This window comes from Diabrotica undecimpunctata, chromosome 1, assembly GCF_040954645.1.
Source record: "Diabrotica undecimpunctata isolate CICGRU chromosome 1, icDiaUnde3, whole genome shotgun sequence".
NCBI classification, from domain to species: Eukaryota; Metazoa; Arthropoda; class Insecta; order Coleoptera; family Chrysomelidae; genus Diabrotica; species Diabrotica undecimpunctata.
The window spans coordinates 123,212,504-123,235,395 of record NC_092803.1 but is presented as its reverse complement, the minus strand read 5'-3'; the positions used below and the strand labels follow the sequence as shown (position 1 = coordinate 123,235,395).

At 32.0% G+C, this 22,892-nt stretch overlaps 1 protein-coding gene across 1 annotated transcript in view; it reads right to left on the bottom strand.

The window, feature by feature from the left end:
- Positions 1-617: 617 nt before the first annotated feature.
- The window catches only part of Zir (dedicator of cytokinesis), a 92,391-nt gene continuing 70,116 nt past the window's right edge, over positions 618-22,892 (bottom strand). Inside the window, exons 24-25 of the mRNA XM_072519382.1 lie at positions 6,533-6,679; positions 618-3,391 (exon numbers count right to left, since the gene is read on the bottom strand). Coding sequence (XP_072375483.1) covers positions 3,346-3,391; positions 6,533-6,679 — 193 coding nt within the window. The 3' untranslated portion in view covers positions 618-3,345. The remainder of the gene's footprint in view (positions 3,392-6,532; positions 6,680-22,892) is intronic.

Here is a 22,892-nt window from a genome sequence, read left to right as displayed (position 1 = left end):
AATTTTGTGCTTAATTTTTACTATTGAAAAATTCATGTTTTTTGGAAGAATACAGGTTTTATATGACCATAATTACTACTTGTGAACAAGAATTGGCTACACTGTACGACAACATCTGGTCAAGTCTACTATAGAGAAGCACAAATAAATATACTACTTTATATATTCTGTAATTTCTTATGAGGAAACGCAAATTGCAATTGAGAAAACGGATAGTTTTCGAGGGCCGCTGTGTACATTTAAATTTGAGGATATTCGGCGTTAAAACTATGAAATCACTCTTCTAAATTGAGGATTTCTACTATAGTATCTTGCTTTCGAAGACGAGCAGACGATTTGCGTTTGTTTTGGAGATGGTCCATGTTGCTAACCTACATATTAGCACTGGTAGGATGAGTGATCTATATACTGTTAATTTGGTTTTTTGGCTTAAATTTCTGTTTTTAGCTGCTTATTTAGTCAAAAATAACATTTGTTCGCTATCTGTACCCTTCGTTTTACTTCTTCAGATGTATCATTATCGCTTGTTACGAAAGTATTATAATTAATTGTTAAAAAAAGGTAACCCTGGAACAAAATACTTATTAAATTAAAAGTAGACAATATTTGACAAATATTTTATTTAGTTATATATCTCTATAAAAATAAAAAAATAAAAGCATTGATGAATACATTTTTGCATATAAATAAATAAATATAGTTTTGAAAATTGCAATCTTAATTCTTAGTGTAGATCCGCTTTGTATACGATAAATAAAGCAGATTTCAATAAATATGGTACATAAATTAATTGAATGAAATATTATAGAAATACTATAAATACTGTTATTTTAATTACTATGAAGCTTTAACACAGTTTTTGTTCGCTGTTGTCAAATAATAATCATATTAAAGCATTTATTCCAAAAATATATGCCTGTTTAGGATCTTATTCAATACAAGAAAATAATATTTTAAATATAAGCTTTCCCCAAACTGATAAAATACTCAAAAAAATAATCATTGAATGACTGAAGAACGATACTAATATTTTTCATGAACGTTTTTGTCTCGTTCGTGAATATAAATTGAAAATAAATCGTTTTAAATGCCTAGGTGCCAACTGTGACTAATCTGTAATAGTTTTCTACCGTTTTATCTCCACCTTTTTTTTGAGTTTTTTAAAGGAATGAGAATCAAAAAAATTCTCGAAAGAACGGCAAAATTTTCGAAAATATGTCTAAATCCAAAAAATGAATCTAGTGTAGCACATCATGCAACGCAGCATATTCGAGTGCCCTATTTATGTAAAAATGATTTTAATTTCTAAAAAATATATCTTATTTTTAATATATTTTTAAACATCATTTGTTGATATATCAATTATAAACAATATACATTTTTATTAGTAAATCGTAGAACAATCAGTTTGTGATTTGTAATAAAATTGACGGCAAAATAAAAGGTTTTATTAAAACAAAATATATTACAGAAGATTCCAGAAATGTTATCGATCTTTGGAGAATGCAATTTCCCAAAGGTGTACGCATGAGTAAAAAAAAAAGAGAGAGTATTATAAAGTCTCACTAAAATGATCTAAAAGATTTTTAAAAATGTATAAAATTATTTATAAAAATTATTCTATCCAAATCTCGCCAGCTTGATGGCTCGGTTAGCTGGCACGGACTCATAGAAGTGTGCAGAATACGAGGTTCATGTTTGAACCCGGGCCCAGTCAAAAATTTTAACTTCAAATATAGCAGTTAAAATGTTAAGTGGATTTGCGATTTTGAATCTACATTTACTTTTCATACTTCATACTTCACTGAACTCAACCCAGTCTAGGAAATTTAGTAATTAATTTTGTGTTATGTTGGTCACATTTTGACTTCAATAAAACAAATACCTAATGTTTATTTTTAAACTGTTATAGTCGCTTATATTTTAGCATTTACAAATAAAAAGTTTTTTACAGTACAATAAACAGTAAGTTTATTTCAGCTATTAATAATGAGTGTAGGAATATTCATGCTGTATATTTCCGACAATGAATCTGTCAAAATTTTGTCGAGCTCAGTAAATCCACTACATCCAATCACGACGATAAAATTATGTTATTAGTATTCCATTGTAAATAATGAGGAAAGATCAGAAAAAACTCCCGACGATACTATTCCGTCACAATAAGTGGTCTAAAATTTAGTTTAGTCTACTCCCAATAATGACATCAAGTAATATTTTTTTATACTGCTAAATTATAAGAATATATTATTTTACGTTAAAAATGATTTATTCCCGATACATGTGTTTGGTTTTTCGTTTATTAATTTAGTAATGTCGGTATTTTCCTTAAGGAAAATCTTTTTTTAATATTGTAACCAAATCCTATTTCATCTTACTTCTAAATTTTGATTTGATTTGATCTGATGGACAGATATCATTAAAAATAAAAGTTTTCACATTTACAAGGTATTTAATAAATACAAACCTTTGGTTTTTCTTGTTTGTAATTGGGTTTAGTCTGAGACAACACAAGTATTAACTTATTGGTTGTTTTAAATGTTGCAATTTTTTTTATTTTTTAAATAACAACAATATAATATTATTACCGCAATAATCCTTTTGTGAAGTGTGTGTTGAGTAAATGCCTTGTTACTCAGTTAAGGCTTAATAAACAACCAATATAGACTTTACAGATAATCGCTTATTATATCCAAACGACTAAGGCACTTAGACCAGACGACTACTGATCCGATGAATATAAAAATTCCTTGTTTCTTATAAAAAAAATTCCCGTGCCCGACCAGATTTGAATCCACGAGTCACTGAGTCTTCACTCGGTGAAAACCCTGAGGTTCTGGCCACTACAACATTGCCGAGATGCTTAATTTTATATTTGTTTCCTAAATTAAGTATTCTTGGGATTTTTCCATATAGTTTTTCTCGCATGTAGTTTACCTACGGTATTGATATATTCCCTGAATCATTTCTTATAAATTTTTCAGCATACTTTTTATTATTGTGTTATTCTCTTTTCTCTATTCTGTAAAATTCTTTATTGCTTAATGACTAACATTAATCATTTTTTGGTAAAATAGACATTAACAGAGTTTTGAAGTATAAAAAATAAAATTTGATGTGTGGATCTTGAGAATAAACTAAATGTTAGATCGAATACTTACTGAGTCTCAATGGAATTTGAATGGACCACTGGAATGAATATTTTTTAGATAAATGCTTTAATATATTCTTCATGCCAATATTAAAACTGTAGCTTACATCCACTAGGTGTTCAACCTTTTAGGAATATAAACTCGAATTAAAATGCGCCAAGATAACCAAACTATGCCCATGTGTTTTGATCCTTTACCATCTTAAAGGTGAATTTTCAGCGTGAGGATATCTATTGGGACTGAAATCAGAAATACAAAACAAAATTAATATAGAAATTATAATTGTTTTTTAAATAAAAAAAAAACAATATACGTATTATACCGTTACTTTGGCAGAGTACTTAAAAATTTCGCCAGAGTAATCAATAACATGTTATTCTCCGTTTTTCTGTTCTCGATTTATGGTCTCACGTTTCATCTATTCTTTTATTTTCGGGTCTCATCCATGAGCTTGTCATGTCTTGTTTTATTATATTGATCTTATTATTTTTGTTAGCATGTTTTGACTGAACCTATTCTTGGCATCTTATCTGAAACGATCGCGCGCTACATCGAGTAGTAAATGCAGTTCCATGCGTGTTTTCTTAACAAAATAAGTAAAATAAAAGAAAAATAAAATTAAATTAAATTAAAATAAATTAAAATAAATTGCATTGAATCGCATCGCATCGAATCGAATTGAATTAAATTAAAAACTATTGCTCCATACGTAGACGATAAGAAAGCTACGCTTCATCTCGTCAGTCACTCCGGGAGTGCCACATCCCGTTTTTTTTTTTTTTAATATTTTAGGTGTTCTTCCTCTTAATTGTGTTTGTACTATTGATCTTATTGCCGTATTTTATGTTTGTGTTTTGGCGTACCTTTTTATGGCTAAATACTTTTTATTTCTGTAGAAAATAATATTTCCCATTGGAATTATTTTTTTCATTTTCTTATTTCTTCTTTATGATAGACACTATCGTCTGTTTTTTTGATTCCATTTTAGTTAATTGTTATTATCGCCTCATCTTTTTCGCCATAAGTTCAATATTTCTTTTAGAGAAATTGTCTCGTAATACATCGACTATTAATACATAGTTCATTAAGGCATTGGTAAGAGATAGAACAAATTGCAAAAATGTCAAGGCTCTATAAAGCTCTCTCTATCAAGGCAGGACCCTTAGATAAGTATTCTTTCACTCCAAAAGGAGTCAGGTGAATACTCGAATGATGAAGAGAACCTGAAAGTAGTAGTAGTTTTCAGGGTTCACTTCCTGAGTGTAAAACAAAACTGATACCTATGATCAACTGATGGTAAACCATTTTTCAATAAAGAGGGAACATTCGACTACACCTTCTACGAAGCCATCACATGAGCGATTCATCTAAAAGGAATTAACGAAAAAGGGCGCAGATGGATACGAAATCTGGTCATGGAAGGGCTGATAGCTAGACTCAGCAACGACAGGCAATATGTTATGGGCTATACATATGAACCGGTCATTTTAGCCTACGCAAATTTAATGGCACAGTCTTTTTTTTTTTCGAAAGCCATTTATAGTTATAATCGGTCGTACTGCACACCTTCTTACGTGGCCGGTATCGACGGATTTACATGCTCTCTGAAACACGGTGACAGCTCAGTTAAATTAGACATTGAAAAATTACTTATGTCTGTACCTGGGCCGTCCGGCTTAGTAAGTTAGTATCTAGCCACTGAGCTATGGCCGCCATCTAATTTTAGTTACAGAAGTTACACCTAATTTATCGATTTCAAATATAAGGCTTAACATAAGCTCACAGAAGTCCAAAATCTCCTCCAAGTCTAAATGGCACACATATAACTCTGGTGAGTGAAGTAAAGTATATTTGGGTAATATTACACTCGAGGCTCATTTGGAATTATGGGATTTAAAATATGGGATTTAAAACCAGACATGTCATATTGGATTTATAACAAGGTGGCAAAATCAGCAATCACATTTGCATCAATGGCATGGTGGCTAAAGGTGCGCAAAAAATTATCATTCTCAAACTAAGCAAGACGCAAAGATGTGAATGCTTTGGAATCACAGAAGGGCTATGAAAGGCACACCAACGGCAGCTATGGAGGCCTTACTGGACCTCCCGACTTAACCCATAGTTAAAAGGGAAGACAAGGCAAGAATGGGTTATTTATAATCTACGGGAAAACCTGAGCAACGTAACGGTTAGATCAGGACATATCAATCAATAACATCACAAAGGAAATCGGATATACCGAATAGATGATTTCTGACCATATGGTACCCAGATATAAACTGGGAGGACAAAGAAACCATCGTTGACGGAGAATACTTAAATTACCTTCGCTTTGCTAATGGCATAGTGTTCGGATGACATAAAAGAATTTAAAAACATACTGGAAGAACAGAAACAGGAAAAAATTGATGGAAAATTAATAAAATTAAAACCAAAATGATGACCAACCTAGTACCCAGCGATAACATCAGGATCGGGCAAAACGAAAGTAAACTCACAAATTTACATATTTCTAACAAGAACTGAACATCACAAGAGATAATCAGACATGTGAGTCTGAATTAAAGACTGTGAGTCTGAATTAAAGACTCCCTGAGTCTTTAAAAGAAGAGTTGGGTTGCCTACGGCAAATTAATATACAATTTTATATCGGAAGTGCCCATCAGTATCAAAAGAAGGGCATCTAACGAGTGTGTCTTGCCAGTCCTTACATATGGAGCCGAAACTCTTACCCTTGCCAAAAAACCGCCAGACAGTAATAGAAATAACCTAAAGAAAAATGGAACGCTCAATGCTTAACCTAACACAGAGAGACAGGGTAATAAACGAGGAGATACGTAGAAAGTCAAAGGTGGATGGTGTTCTCGAACGCATTAAAAGGCTTAAATGGAGATGGGCGGGACATGTAGCACGATTGCGGGATGGGAGATGAACCAGGAAGATTCTGGAATGGAGCCCAAGGAGTGATAACTGATTGAGATGTGTGCTAGAGGAGAATGTACAGCATGTAGAGATATTACACAGAATGAACAAAGAATTTTAAATCATAAAAACTATTAAAATTAGAAAACTTCAAAATTTGGGTCATATAGTGGAAGCGCACAAATGTACAATACTTACATGCAAGCATACAGAAATCTCCAAGCTGCAACCAACCATAATGGTTTGGTTGCAGCTTGGAAATTTCCAACCCCCGATATGAGAGGAAACCTGAAGAAGAAGGCCTTTTAGAGAAAGTATAAAAATAAAATTAGAATTGATTCGTTTTTTGCTGACCTTTGTAATAGATCAATCTAAGCCAATGATGTCAATTTATCATGTTTGCCGTATTTAATGCTCTATTAAGAACAGACATTAAAAAGTTAAAAATTAATTACCTGCTGTTAATTATTGTTATATTTTGCGGATTGACTAATGGCTGTAGTTTCTCTATAAATCTTTTATAATTCCTATCTAATTCTCTTTGGTAGTCTCTTTGGTCTGGTCCAATTAAATTCTTATTCTTTTTCAATGCGTCATGACACCTAAAAGTATAAAAAAGCATTTATTTTTATAGACATAAAAAAGCGTAAAAGACTTTTGGGGGCAGAAATAGGAGATACTATTGATTTTAAAGAATTAAATATTAACTAAACAAAAATAATAATATGTGAAAAGGTAAATAAACTACAAAAAGAAACATATTACTAATTATAATGTATCTGTGAGACCTAAGAAATGAAAATGTACGCACTTACATGTACAAAATAAAAAAAAAAAGTTTTTATTGATCCATCAACATACAGTGATATCAAAAATCTCATTAAAAATCATATAATAGAACAAAGTCAGAATTTACAAAACAATCGTCAGACCAATAATGACATACGAGACATAAACACGAATAGTATATGCGGAGTTAACATCATAAGCCGATGAAATAAAACCAGAAAATGGCAAGATGACAAGTAATACCTGATTTGACAGTTTTTTTTTTGTCAGTCAGTATTTTACTAGATTACTGCAAGATCCATTTATTATTCAATGACAAGTACGTAAAAAAAGTGGACTAACCATAATAATATAGTAAATTCTTCAGCTTAAGTATATAGAAAACGGTAAAACAAATTAATTTATTTGTCTAATTCTCAACATGCTGAGAGAATTGATTTGTTCATTTATTGAGATCTATCAAAAATATGACATCATCAACATTCTTATTAAATGACTATATATGCCACGTGACACATCATTTGAATTCATGTTTTTGTAACAAACAATGCAAAAAATCCATTAAGGAATATATTAAACCAAAACGATAAAATAGAAAAAATAACTCAAATATTGGAATTAACAATGAGAAAATAGCGTCATATTTTATACATTCATTAAAACACAAGAAACAGGACACATATTAAAAAAAATTTTTTAGTGTTAAGTATTTTAGTTTCCATTTCAAAAAATAATAAATTACCACATACACAATTCCCAAAAACATTAGGTGAAAGTCAAATACTACAAATGTATAAATACAAAAAACATATAAAATGGGAAAATGTGCACACAATATTTACCTAATTTTAAAACACAAATGTGAAAAAAGTAATGTACATATTGAAAACCATGTTTGCTAAACCTATCCTTTAATTTAACCCTTTTGAAGTATGCAAATATTAATAATAGAAATCAATATTCAAATAATTGACAATTGTTACAATATTAAAAGTATATTATACTCCAGTCAAGAAAGAAAAAAAGCTGAAAAAATCTTTATTTTTGAAGGTTCTAAAAGGGTAATGAAAAATCTGCGTGAAGACGTACAGTTGATTTTGTTTTATTTTTTTTTACACGATCTAAAAAAGTAAAAAACATAGTTTTTTGCCTATAAAAAGTTTCTTATACATTCTAGAGAAAAATGTTTTAAATAAAAGTTGTAGATCATAAAAAGTTCTTCATTGGTGTTTCTTCCGAACTATAAGGTTGGCTCGTGAAGCGCGCTTAATTACATTTTGCTCGAATTTAGGCAGGTTTGTTTTGGTTTGTTATTTCATAAACTCATAGATAAGGTAAGTACAAGTTTATAATTTTATAATGAGTAACTCTTCCGACGGGGATGCTTCCCCGTCTGGAAAAGACCCACCAGATGGAAACGGTAGGCAAAACGAAATGGAAATTGATAACAAAATATATAATTTAGACAACAAATATGTTTCGACTGTCATTGGACCGTACTATATTGTTGTAGAACCAGTCGATAAAAATAGTCGATTATCAGCGGTAAAAGTTGGTCATTATCTATTTAAACATACTACTTTTAATAAAGATGTTATTGATATAAAATTGATTGGTAGAAATAAGGTAAAAATTATTTTTAAGACTTATAATATCGCAAATGCTATTATAGAACATAAATTAATAAAAGATAATAATTTGATCGCTTATATACCTATATTTTTTAACCATAAAAAGGCAATTATTAGAGAGGTTGACACTTTTTTGACCGAAAAGTATATATTGGAGAATATTGAAAGTGAGCAAAAAGTTGTAGAAGTAAAAAGAATGAAACGTAAGATTATTGATTCCGATAATGAGACACAGTTTGTCCCAAGACAGATTATCGTGTTAACATTTTTAGGAAATAATTTGCCAAAATATGTTAAAATTGATTTAGTGAGATTTGCTGTTGAGCCATACATATATCCTGTCGTACAGTGTTTTAAGTGCCTTCGATATGGTCATACAGCAAAATACTGCAGAAGCACTATGACTAAATGTAAAAAATGTGGTCAAAACCATGATGAAAATGACGATATCGAATGCACTTCTAACGCTTATTGCATATACTGTGAAACGCATGACCATAGTCCATATCAAAAAATTGCCCGAAATACCAGGAACAATTAAAAATTAAAAAGATCATGTCTGAAAAAAATGTATCATTTAAAGAAGCTGAAGGTATTGTAAGAAATCCGTCTTACGCTAAAATAGTAACACATAATAATTTTGATATTTTAAATAACCTAAATAATTTCCCTGAGCTGAATGGTAATATTGATACGAACAATTCCTCTTCCACGAGTAATAAAAATTGGGTACCACGTCCTCATTTCCAACAGCCGAAAAAGCGTAAAGTAAGTTCGCCACTTTCAGTTAATAAACGCCCTTCATTTAAACTTAAAAATAGCGCACCAGATCCTGTTATTCCTAATCCACACAGGGAAGCCTTCCAGTCATACAAAGAAAAATTAGAATTACAGATCCTGCAGAAACTTCCTTGTATTTTTGAAAATATGTTTAAAAAATTTAATTTAGTAAACCCAGATCCACTAGTTATTCAGGAAACACAAACAGAACTCAAAAAAATATTAGGTACAATACAATATAGTGATAGTGATAGTGATGAAAATTATTATTAAGTAGATGATAAATATATTGCAATGGAATTGTAATTCCATTACTAAAAATAAAGCTAATCTTGCTAATTTTCTTAACCATTACTCCATTAAATTTGATTTAATTATACTTAATGAAACTTGGTTATCTAAAAAGAAAATATTTCATTTACCAACCTACAATCTATTATGTAGACAGAACTGATGGATTTGGAGGCACTGCTATACTTATCAAAGATTCCCTATCCTATCATGAAATTTCAATCCGTAAAAACTTTAATTCCAAAATAGAAGTATGCGCAGCATATATCGATGAATTTAAGATATCCTTAGCCTCCATTTATAAATCTCCCAAAATAAAAGCAACTAAGACTGACTGGAGTAATATTTTTTCACAACTACAGGGTGATGTCATTATATGCGGTGACTTTAACTGTCACCACAGCCTTTGGGGTTCTACAGTAGATAATTCACAAGGAAATCGACTTGTAGAGGCTATAGACGAAACTAACCTAATTATTTTAAACGACGGACGACCTACTAAGATAGTCAGGCCCAACGAACGACCTTCTGCCATAGATCTTACTTTTATCTCACCTAGTCTTTTAAGTTACTCAGAATGGAATCCTCTAAATGATACACTTGGTTCCGACCATCTCCCTATCCATATTAATATATCTCGGGAATATATCCCCACTAACAAAACATCCTCTAGAAAATGGATTGAATCCTCAGCTGACTGGACACTTTTTCAAAACCTAATTGAAACACAAATTTATAACAATAACAGCAATAATAATTCCTTTGAATTTTTCATGAAAATAATAAATGATGCAGCTTCTAAGTCAATGAAATCTCGTTCAGGTAAAAGTAAAAAACCTCCAAATCCTATTTGGTGGGATAATGAATGCACCTTAATTGTTAATAATAGGAAAGATGCATATCTGCAATATAAAAATACTACGAATTACGAAAATTATCTCAAATTCAAGCATATTCAGGCCAAAGCTAAATTACTTTTCAAACAAAAACAACAATTATGCTGGAAAAATTTTATTAATAAATTAAATAAAAATACCCCAATATCAAAAATTTGGAGTTTTATAAAAAAAATATCTAACAAAAACTCAACTTTTAAAAAACATCCTATATCTGAAGAACTAATAAACCAAATCTTTGATATTGTAGCACCTAGTTTTGTCCCAAATATGCTTGAAGGACCGAAAGAGAACATTGTCAGCCACTATATGGATCCATCTTTTGATACAACGGAATTTGAAGCTGCAATTAAGACCTCTAGATGTACTGCTCCGGGTAATGATTTTGTTACATATGACATTATTAAAAATCTCCCTTAAGTTGCTAAAGAATTTATAATAAATATATACAATGATTGGTGGGTGAATGCAAACTATATCGAGCAACTTAAACAAATTACCATTTGTTTAATTTTAAAACCAACTAAAGATAAAAATATGCCTTCTTCTTATCGCCCTATATCTTTAATGTCATGTATAACTAAAACATTTGAAAGAATGATAAAAACAAGACTGGAGTGGTACATAGATTATAACAATATTTTACCTAGTACTCAATATGGTTTTAGAAGGGGATATGGTACTTTGGATGCAGTAACTCATTTAGTAAATGACATCCAAATTACTTTTTCTGGTAACAAGTATCTAGCTTGTTTATTCCTAGATATAAAAGGCGCTTATGACTCTGTAAATATAAATATACTTAAACAAAAAATGATTAGTATTGGTCTTAGTGAAACGTCTGCCCTAAATATATTGCAACTATATTTTTCTAGACATGTCTATATTAGAGATCATAGAAATGTGTTACATGGTCCAAGGATAGTTTATCATGGTGTTACGATAAATTCTGACCCAAAACCGTAAATATATTTATTACTAATATTTTCATTCATTCACGTATTTTTTAGGTAATGCCTACCTGACACACGATGGGTCCCCCTTTGTAATAAAAACAACAATTCGAACCTTCTGGAGACAAGCCGATTTAACCATACCGGTTCTGAGAACAATTCGCCGCTCTGTCTAGAAGGCCTTTCAGCAAAACAGCGGTCTATGTTCGATGTGTTTCGAGAAACAACTGTTTTCATTCTCGAATAACAGGACTTTATATTTATAGAGGAATTTTGGTTATGGAGGGACAGTTAATAAAGAAGATTCGCGCTCGCGATATTGTTGTTACGCTCGCCTAAAATAAATTATGTATTAATTAGTGGTTAATAAACTTATATAAATTATCGTGCTTTTTAATAAACTAGAATAAGAACAATATAATAAATTAATAAAGACATTATAAATTAAATAAGCATAGAACCTTCTACGAGTCCATGGGTCTCTCCGGTGGTCCTGGTTAAGAAGAAAGACGGAACGACGAGGTTCTGTGTGGATTACCGTTTGCTGAACAACGTTACCAAGAAAGATAGTTATCCTCTGCCTCGGATCGATGACACATTGGACACATTGGCTGGAAGTAAATTGTTTTCTACTTTAGATTTGAAGTCTGGATACTGGCAGGTAGAAATGGACCCAGTCGATAAAGAAAAGACAGCCTTCACCACAGGATCTGGATTGTGGCAATTCAACGTTATGCCATTTGGACTTTGTAATGCTCCTGCGACATTTGAGAGGCTTATGGAAAATGTGTTGAGAGGGTTATCTTGGAAAACATGCCTGGTTTATTTAGATGACATAATCGTCTTGGGGGAGACATTCGAAGATCATTTGAGGAATTTAGAAAACGTTTTTAATCGACTTAAAGCTGCCCAATTGATGCTAAACCCCAAGAAGTGCCAGCTATTTCAAGGTAAAGTCAATTATCTGGGTCATATAGTCAGTAAAGAAGGAGTGGCCGTGGATAAGGGAAAAATCGATTCCATTAAGGAATGGCCAAAACCAACTGACAAACATCAAGTGAGAAGTTTTCTTGGACTATGTACTTACTACCGGAGGTTTATTAAGAAGTTTGCAGATATCGCTAAGCCATTAACGCGACTTACAGAGGAAGCAAGAGAATACCGCTGGGATATAGACTGCCAAAATGCCTTTGAAACGTTGAAAAAGCATTTAATAACAGCACCAATTTTGGGGTATCCACTGCCAGAAGGAGAGTTCATCTTAGATACGGATGCAAGTAACGTGGGAATTGGAGGAGTGCTGTCTCAGATTCAAGGAGGACAGGAACGAGTCCTCGGATATTTTAGTAAAGTCCTTTCAAAACCTGAGCGGAATTATTGCGTCACGAGAAGAGAACTTCTAGCAGTAGTTAAATCAGTAGAGCACTTCTACCAATACCTCTATGGCAGAAAGTTTCTAATCCGAACCGACCATGCCGCCCTTAAGTGGTTGATGCAGTTTAAGAATCCAGAGGGTCAGATAGCCAGGTGGATCGAACGACTCCAAGAATACGATTTTAAGATTGAGCACCGGGCCGGAGTTAGCCACAGAAACGCTGATTCTCTTTCCAGAAGGCCATGCCCAGCAGAGTGTTCCCACTGCAACAAAACGGAATCCAAGGAAGCAGCAGTGCTAAGAACGACGATTGTCAACGACGACTGGACGCCTACTAAGATAAGGGAAGAACAAGAGAGAGATCCAGTTATACAGAAAATCCGAAAATGGAAAGAGGAAAACCGTCGACCACCTTGGCAGGAAATATCAAACCTATGCTCAGTAGTTAAGACGTATTGGGCCCAGTGGGACTCATTTATCATCGAAGATGGCTTGCTCAAACGAATCCTGGAAAATGATGACGGTTCAGAGAAGAGAAGACAGTTGGTGATCCCAAAGAGCAGAATAGCCGAAGTACTTCGTCAGTTACACGACAGTCCATCGGGAGGGCATTTTGGTGTAAGGAAAACCCTTCAGCGAATTCGGGAACGGTTTTATTGGATGAACAGTTCCGACGATGTAAAAGACTGGTGTAAGAAATGTACTATTTGTGCCACGAGTAACGGGCCTTACCGAAAAAGGAGAGCTCCTATGAGACAATATAATGTTGGAAGCCCGTTTGAAAGAATAGCTTTGGACATCGCTGGGCCATTTCCAGAAAGTGAAAAGGGAGGCAAGTACATGCTGGTAGTAATGGATTACTTCACTAAGTGGGTCGAGATTTACGCACTTCCAGACCAGAAGGCCGCCACCGTTGCAGATAAGTTGATCCAAGAATATATCAGCCGATTTGGAGTGCCTTTGGAGATCCATAGTGACCAAGGCAGGAACTTCGAAAGCGATCTATTCCAAGGAATATGTGATAGACTAGGCATGAAGAAAACAAGAACTACCGCGTATCATCCGCAATCGGATGGTATGGTAGAACGAATGAATAGGACAGTTGGCAAGTATTTGACAAAGATGGTGTCCGATCATCAGCGAGACTGGGACCAATACCTTCCGTTCTTCACAATGGCCTACAGATCTGCTGTTAACGAATCAACAGGCCAGACACCAGCCAAAGTCCTATTCGGACGCGAAATGCGACTACCTTGTGATCTAGAGTTTGGGTGTCGACCTGGAGAAGATGTAGTAGGTGAAGATTATGTGATCGAATTACGAAGAAGAATGGACGATGTACATGAGTTGGTCCGTTCCCACCTTCAGATCGCTAGCGACCGAATGAAGAAACGGTACGATACACAAGCCGAAAAGGGTTGCTTTAAGAAGAACGACAAAGTCTGGCTGTATAATCCCAAGAAGCGGAAAGGTTGTTCTCCCAAATTGCAGCAGTTTTGGGAAGGTCCATACCTCATCATGGAGAAGATCAACGATGTCATCTACCGAATAAACAAGATTCCGAGGGGAAAGCCGATGATAGTACACCATAACCGGCTGGCGTCTTTCGAAGGTGACCACGACGTAGATGAAGAAGTGGAAGTAAACCAAGTCCAAGACGTGTCTGACCTCACGTTTGAGGAATTCATGGGTGCCTATGGAGGTACCGGTAAAGCAAGACATGGTGTTACCACTGAAGAAAAGCAAGATCTACTCGCGCTCCCCGATGACTACTCGCTGGCCCTTACCATCCCGGCCAGTATCAAAGACGCACCAGGGTTGGCATCCGTCTTTCGAAGGAAGTTTGGTCGAGTTGCAGAACTGCAATGCCAGGTGCCAGCTCCCGGTAAAACCTTGAAACTCCAAGATGCATCACGTTACCTTTTCTACCTAGTAACAAAAGACACTGCCCGTGACCAACCTACCTACCGAGATGTATGGGAAGCCTTACTTCAATTGAGAGAGCACGTACTAGAGTCCGACGTGCAAAAGTTAGCCATGCCAAAGTTGGAGTGCCGCCAATTAGATTGGAGGGTTATCCGAAATATGGTGGAAGAGATCTTTAAAGACACCGAAGTCCAGGTGTTAGTCTGTTGCAATCCGCATAGTTACTGGTGCGGAGAGAAAACCGTCCCTTGTCATTTTTATACAACTGGAAGTTGTAAAAGAGGGTCCAGTTGCCGATACCAGCATACCGTTCCGGTTCCAGTCCCGACAAGGTTCCAGGAGGAACAATCTTTTAAGAGGGGGGCAATGTTACGATAAATTCTGACCCAAAACCGTAAATATATTTATTACTAATATTTTCATTCATTCACGTATTTTTTTGGTAATGCCTACCTGACACACGATGGGTCCCCCTTTGTAATAAAAACAACAATTCGAACCTTCTGGAGACAAGCCGATTTAACCATACCGGTTCTGAGAACAATTCGCCGCTCTGTCTAGAAGGCCTTTCAGCAAAACAGCGGTCTATGTTCGATGTGTTTCGAGAAACAACTGTTTTCATTCTCGAATAACAGGACTTTATATTTATAGAGGAATTTTGGTTATGGAGGGACAGTTAATAAAGAAGATTCGCGCTCGCGATATTGTTGTTACGCTCGCCTAAAATAAATTATGTATTAATTAGTGGTTAATAAACTTATATAAATTATCGTGCTTTTTAATAAACTAGAATAAGAACAATATAATAAATTAATAAAGACATTATAAATTAAATAAAGAAAGCATTGAAATAAAATCATAACAATGGGTTACCACAGGGATCAGTACTTAGCCCTATACTATTTAATATATATTCTGCCAATATTCATTCACTATTTCATAACTCCGTAAATTGCATACAATATGCAGATGATATATGTATATACACCATCCAAAATAGTTATGAAGCATGCACGGGAGCTCTTGAGAATATTATGCATAAGGTAAGTATATGGACAGAAGAAACAGGCATGACACTTTCAACAGAAAAATGCTCTATCATGTTTTTTACCAGGCATAGACTACGTGCTCCAGAGAGATTAACTCTGTGTGGACGTACCCTGTCGGTAGTTAAAGAGTTTAAGTATTTAGGTATTATTGTTGACACCAAGTTACTATGGTCGAGCCACATAAGTCACTTAATAAAAAAATGTGAGAAAGGCTACAATCTACTTAGGTGTGTAACAAATCGAAGTTGGGGTGCAGCTCCTGGTATAGCTTTATTATTTTATAGAGCCTACGTGCGTTCTATCATTGACTATGGATGTTGTTTATACGGATCCTCTTGTAATACCAATCTAAACAAAATAAACAGAGTTCAATATAAATGTCTTAGAACTTGCATCGGTGGGATGGTATCATCACCGGTGAAAGCAATACTGGCAGAGTGTAATGAGTTACCTTTGGACTTACGCCGGCAACGGTTATCACAAAAATATCTTTTAAAACTAAAATCCCTTGAGTCAAACATGATCAACAAATTAAGTGATATTGCAAAAGAAGACCTAACAAACCGCTATTGGAAACTAAAAAATTCTCCCCCACTTGCAGAAGCTTTTGTTGAGACTAATACTTATCACATTTCTTTTAGTAAAAATAAAAAATTGCTTATGTATAATATACCCTTTAGATCACTAATAAAACCACACAGAGTTATAATACCCCATTATACAGAATATGATCATATAAAACATACCCTTTTAAAATCCATATTGGATGGATTAGTCAATAAGATATTTATATATACAGATGGATCTAAAACAAAACACGGAGTTGGTTGTGGAGTTTTTATTCAAAATACAAAACAATCATTTATGTTTAAATTGCCATCAATATGCAGCATATATACTGCTGAACTTATAGCAATTTTGAAGGACATTACTTGGTTAATATCAAATAATTTACGAGAGGGGGTAATACTAACTGATTCTAAGTCAGCCTTGGAGTCAATAAAAAGTATACAATTTGAAAGAATGAAATGCCCTATATTATGCAATTTAAAAAAATTGATAGCAGAATTAAATATAACATTTGTATGGGTCAAAGGCCATATAGGTATACTAGGTAATGAAAAAGCTGATAGTTTGGCCAAGGAGACAGTACAAAACGGAGTTCATTGTAATATTTGTACAATACGTGACATCTCTAATTTGATTAAAAATAAAATAATGTTAAAATGGGAACGACAGTGGGAAAACGTTGTAGTGAACTCACAAAATACGTATTTTAAAATACATCCAACCCTACCATCTCCACCCCAATATATTTTCAATTATTCCACGTCAAAATTCTTTTCGGCAAGTGTTTTTCGACTCAAAACAAATCATGGGCGATTTCCATCGCACCTTGCTAAGCTGGGCATTAGGTCATCGGCCTGTAGTTGTGATCAGAACTCTTACGGAGATCTCAACCATATATTCTTCGGTTGCAAAAAACATGTAAAAAAATCAGATGATTTAATTCGTAAACTAATTAAAATGAAATATTTTCTTCCATTAAATCTATCACACATTTTATTAACTGCCAATAGAAACACTTTAGACCTTCTAGTAAATTTTATTAAAGAAGTAAAAATAGAAATTTAAAGCAGCATAACCCACAACTGTGTATTCATATTATAAGAAAAGTTCTGTATACAACTTTCTGTGGCAAATGGACTTGATTCCGTGCCATTATCCTTCCACACACACACACATAAAAAGTTCTTTGTTTTGAAATTTTTGTATTAATTTATAGATGTTAATAACTTTGTTTTTTGTATAATGGCATATAATATATCTGGTCAAAATTGTGGTAGTTAATAAGTTATTAAAGACAAATTTCAAACAGATCGACTAAAAAGTTTATAAGTTATTCAATTTGTTTATCCCGAAGAGCGACTATTTAAACAACTGTACTTGCCCAAACAGTCACGCTAGAGGTATTTTGTAAATCGCAATCGGTTCTTTGAGGCTGTATTTATAAAGTTTATTAAAAAATCTTTTAAAAAACGTTTTAAAAAAACATTTTATTAAATTTGTTACTAAAAAACAGTTTAAAAAAGTCTTGACTTTTTATATTAACTTATTAATATTTTTTTATGTCACACGGTTGTAAGTAGGCTCAATGAAAAGCTGGTGAAAAAGCACACTTTGCAAAAAAACGGAACCTTCTATGACCAATAACCAGAAACAAGCTGAGATACTGCAGCGGACAGTTCTCCCTTCCACTTTTCTGTGACGGTATTTTACGAGTACCATTATTTTAACGAGTTATAACTTTTTATTGTTTTTTTAAACTGGGATAGCTCAACAAAATAATAATTATTGTGCTATTTTCATCTTTCGGAAAATCTCGGAAAAATAAACGAATTAAATTTTTCCATAAAAAAGTTAAAGAAATATTTAAATTTTATTCAAAGTGTATATTATTTATAAAAATACATCATAATAATTATAAATTATTAAAATACCTTTATTTTATTTAATTTTATAGTTTTTCCTTTCAACAAAATGATTCATTTTATTATAATTACATTTAATAAATATAAGTAGCTAATAAGTATAAATAATATTTTTGTAGTTCACCCCTCCAATTTTTCCGTGGCGATATTTTACGAGTACCATCATTTTAACGGGTTATAACTGTTTACTCCTTTCCGATATATATATATATATATATATATATATATATATATATATATATATATATATATATATATATATATTGTTATGATGTATTGTTTGTTTGAATGATGAGCAATGAGTATTTTTAATAATATAATATATAGGGTTTTTATCGCGGTTCTCAAAGAATTAGTTTGTAAGTACTTTTTTAAATTATCTTTATTATATCTATTATAAAACACACATATATGTCTAACCTAGCCAATGTAAATTTAAAATAAACTATCTTTAAATTGAAATTCTTATGAAACTAATTAAATTCTATAGACAATGTAAAATTTAAACAAACTATCTACAAAATTGAAATTGTTATGATACTAACTAAATTATATTAACAAAATTTTGTACCTTTCTGTCACTGAATGCCTAAATGAACTGTTTTCCACTATATAGATTATAATCACCACTCAAATGTCTTCTTCTCAGCTTCGGTTATCCTTGTTTTTGTGAAATTACTTTTTCCAATTATTAGCTTCCACCAATTTAAGATATTTTTCTTCACCAGCATTTATAAACCACCAAGCAAACCAGCAAACAGCATTTATTTTTATTCTTCTTTTCAATATATCAATATCCAATCACCAAAATATCATTTAATTTTAATATTCAATTAATACTTCTTCCATTATCATCATTTATACATAACATAATTTTTAATCTTCAATATTATTTTCTTTATACTGTTTCTTAATATTGATTTAACTCACTATATTAAACAATTGTAACTGATTGACTGCCTCTAACTAATTTTCATACTAAAAAACTCATAACTGATTGACTAACTGAATGGACTTTCTTACTAAACTCCCTCTTGAATCCAAATCACGGGTATTTATATCTTTTCAATCTTCCAGAACCATCTGGTAAGAAATCATGTTCGATTTATTCCATTAAACACATGTCTGAATTTTCTGGAAACAGTATATGTTCCATCCACAGACATAACCATAATTCTCGAATGTTCGACCGTAAACAAAGGTCAAATTCTGCATTCTGGAGAATTCGTTAATTTTCTATTGATAATTTTGTTGACATTTAGGCTTTTCAGATCGGAATATACACTTAAATCATTAACTTAACATTCTAATTTAATAAACTACACATTTTATTATTATAACCCTACTTTATATTCACAACCATTTCTTAAATGTCACTTCAGAGTATGTATATCTGGTTGCCTAGTCACATGGCTCACTTAAATATATTTACAACATTATAATTATATAAAAAAATACTTTTTATATGCTAATTTCTTAAAAATGCCCTCACATAAATATATTTTTATAAAATTCTCTAGTATATAACTTATTAAAATAACCAAATTTAATATCTAATATTATCTAATGTGTAACTTATAAATTAATTTCTATAAACACCAATCATATCAATACCCCAAAATTAAATTTTAAAATAAATAATTTACTTATTATTTTTTTAAATATTAATTTTCTCATACCTTAGTAAATATAAATTTAATAATTCAAATTTTTTTTAATTGTTCTATTAAATACATCCCTGTTCCCTGTCTATGTCAAACTGTCATGTCAAATGGAAGTTTTTGTGTTTATATTTTACAATTACAATGAATAAAGATAATCTAAGTGTCCATATTGTGTTAAGTTTATTTATAGACAAAATCTAGGAATTCCTTCAATTCAACAGGCTTTCATCCATATGAATTGGTAAGTTTTACACTTTATTATATTAGAAAGACATTTTTAGCAAATCATTTATAAAATCTATTTAGTATCTAACCCCAAATTATGATTTTTAGGGCACAAATAATTTCCATATGTACAAAATCATCAAGTATGATGTCAAATTGATTCATAACAAAGAAATCTACCATCTATCTAACAAATCAAGTTTATTGAATAAAATGGATATATCAGTGAACTGTTTGTGTTGTTAAAATTAGTGTTAAAAGTATAGAAAACATTATTCATTCTCTTCATAATACTTAAAGATGTCGTTGATATGAAACATGCCTCTTAGTCTATTCTCTGCATCTATTAACACATAACTATTTAGTCCATTCTGATTTTCAATTCTGTATGGACCTTCAAACATTGGTTGTAATTTCTTAAAACGGTTTTCTTTAACATTAGTCTTTCTAAGTGAACGAATTAACACTTTGTCTCCTTTTTAAAATGTGATTGGTTTTTTTATTTTTCGATTTTGTCTTCTGATATATTTTTCAGCTTTCCTCCTAATTCGGTTATTCACTTTCTGCATTACTTGTTCTAACATATCCTGATTATATTCACTAATCCATTTTCTGTTTCCTATATGGCCAAACATTAAATACTCTGGTACTTCCTCTGTATTTAAATTATGTGTATTATTTAAAAAATATTCTACTTGTGGTATATGTTGCTGCCACGTTTCATGTTGATTCTGGCACACTATTCTTAAATATTTTATAACTTCTTTAATATATCTTTCTGCAGGATTTGCCTGAGGATGTCTGATACTTGTAAAATGAATGTTGATTCCCTTTCTCTCACAAAATGCCCGAAATTTTTGGTTGTTAAAATATGTAGCATTATCTATTATGCAATTTCTAAATGGTCCTATTTCTTCGAAAAATTGATTAATATATAATTTCAATGTTTTAACATTTGTTCTTGAGCAGGGATATAGTTTAATAAATTTTGTATATAAATCAACTATCACTAGTATATGCTTTTTTCCTGTTGGACTTGGAACTAAATTTGAGATAAAATCCATGGACACTGTATTTAGTTTTTCATATACAACATTAGATCTATATGTGTTCTGGTTTTTGAAATTCTTTTCTTTGTTTATTTGACATATTTGGCATTGGGTAGTAATTGCCTTTGCTATACTTATGTCATTCTTTGCAAAATAATTGTCCCTAAATAGCATCCATAGCTTTCTTGAACCAATATGCATGTAATTATTATGTAAATTTTTCAATATTTTCCTTGCTAAAGTTCTAGTTATTACATATACTTCTATGCCATTTATTATTTTATAATAAACCCCATCTTTCTTAAGGACTTTTTGTTTTTCACTCAAATTGATCTGATCTCTTATGATTTCTTCTTTAGAATATAATCCAGTGCTTTCTACTAACTGATTTAATCCAATTTTTATTGTTCGCTGCACTTTTTGTGATGTATTTTCTAACCTTGATAAAGCATCTGCCACTATATTGGATTTTCCAGAAATGTATTTGATTTCAAAGGAGTATTCACTCAATATTAGACTCCACCTATGTATTCTACTGTTTCCATATTTGTTATATAATATAGATGTTAAAGCTTGGTGATCTGTTTCTATTGTAAATTCATTACCCAACAAATAAAATCTTAATTTTGTGACACAGTGTATAATACTTGCTAGTTCTAATTCTGAAACTGAGTAACCCTTTTCATGTGGCTTTGTAATTCTTGAAATGAATTGTATTGGGTATTCGACCCCATCATGTATTTGTAATAATACCCCTGATAATCTTTCTATGGATGCATCTGTTCTTAATATGAATGGCTGTGTGTAGTCAGGATAGTATATTTTTAAATTTGACAGAAAAATGTTTTTGATTTCTTGGAATGCTAGTTCTCTTCTCTGATCCCATCTCCATTTTACACCTTTTCTCAGTAGTTCAAGTAATGGAATTTCTTTTATACTTAGATCTGGTATCATCCTTTTATAATAATTAATTATTCCAATAAATCCTCTTAAAGTTCTTAAATTGTGTGGTGTTTTATATTCCTGAATGACCTGTGTCCGTTCTGGATCCATTTCTATTCCCTTAGTATTAAGTTTATAACCTAGATATATTACTTCTTTTTGAAGAAATGTACATTTTTCTTGATTTATTTTTAGTCTAACTTTGTCTAATCTGTTGATTATAATTTTTAGGTGTTTCTCATGATCTTCAGCCGTTTTAGAAAAAATTAATATATCATCAATGTAGTGAATTACAAAATGTTCATATTGATCCAAAATATCATGAAGACATCTACATAGAGCACTGCAAGATGATTGAAGTCCAAATGGTACTACTTTGAATTGATATACTACTCCATCTATCTGAAATCCTGTATACTGTCTACTTTTTCTTTCTAGAGGTATTAACCAAAAGCTATGCTGTAAATCAATTTTAGTGAAAAATGACATTCCTGTAATTCTTCCTAGTATTCCATCTATACTCATTGGTGCTTCAAATTGCTTTTCAGTGATCTTGTTAATATTCCTTGCATCCAAACATAACCTGATTTCACCTGATCTTTTACGCACTACTACTATAGGGTTTATAAAACGTGTATCTGCCTTCTCAATGATTCCATCTTCTAACATATTATTAATCGTTCTGTTTACTTCTTCTCTGTATTTATATGGTATTGGGTATGATTTTGTTTTAAAATCTTTTTCTTCTTTAAC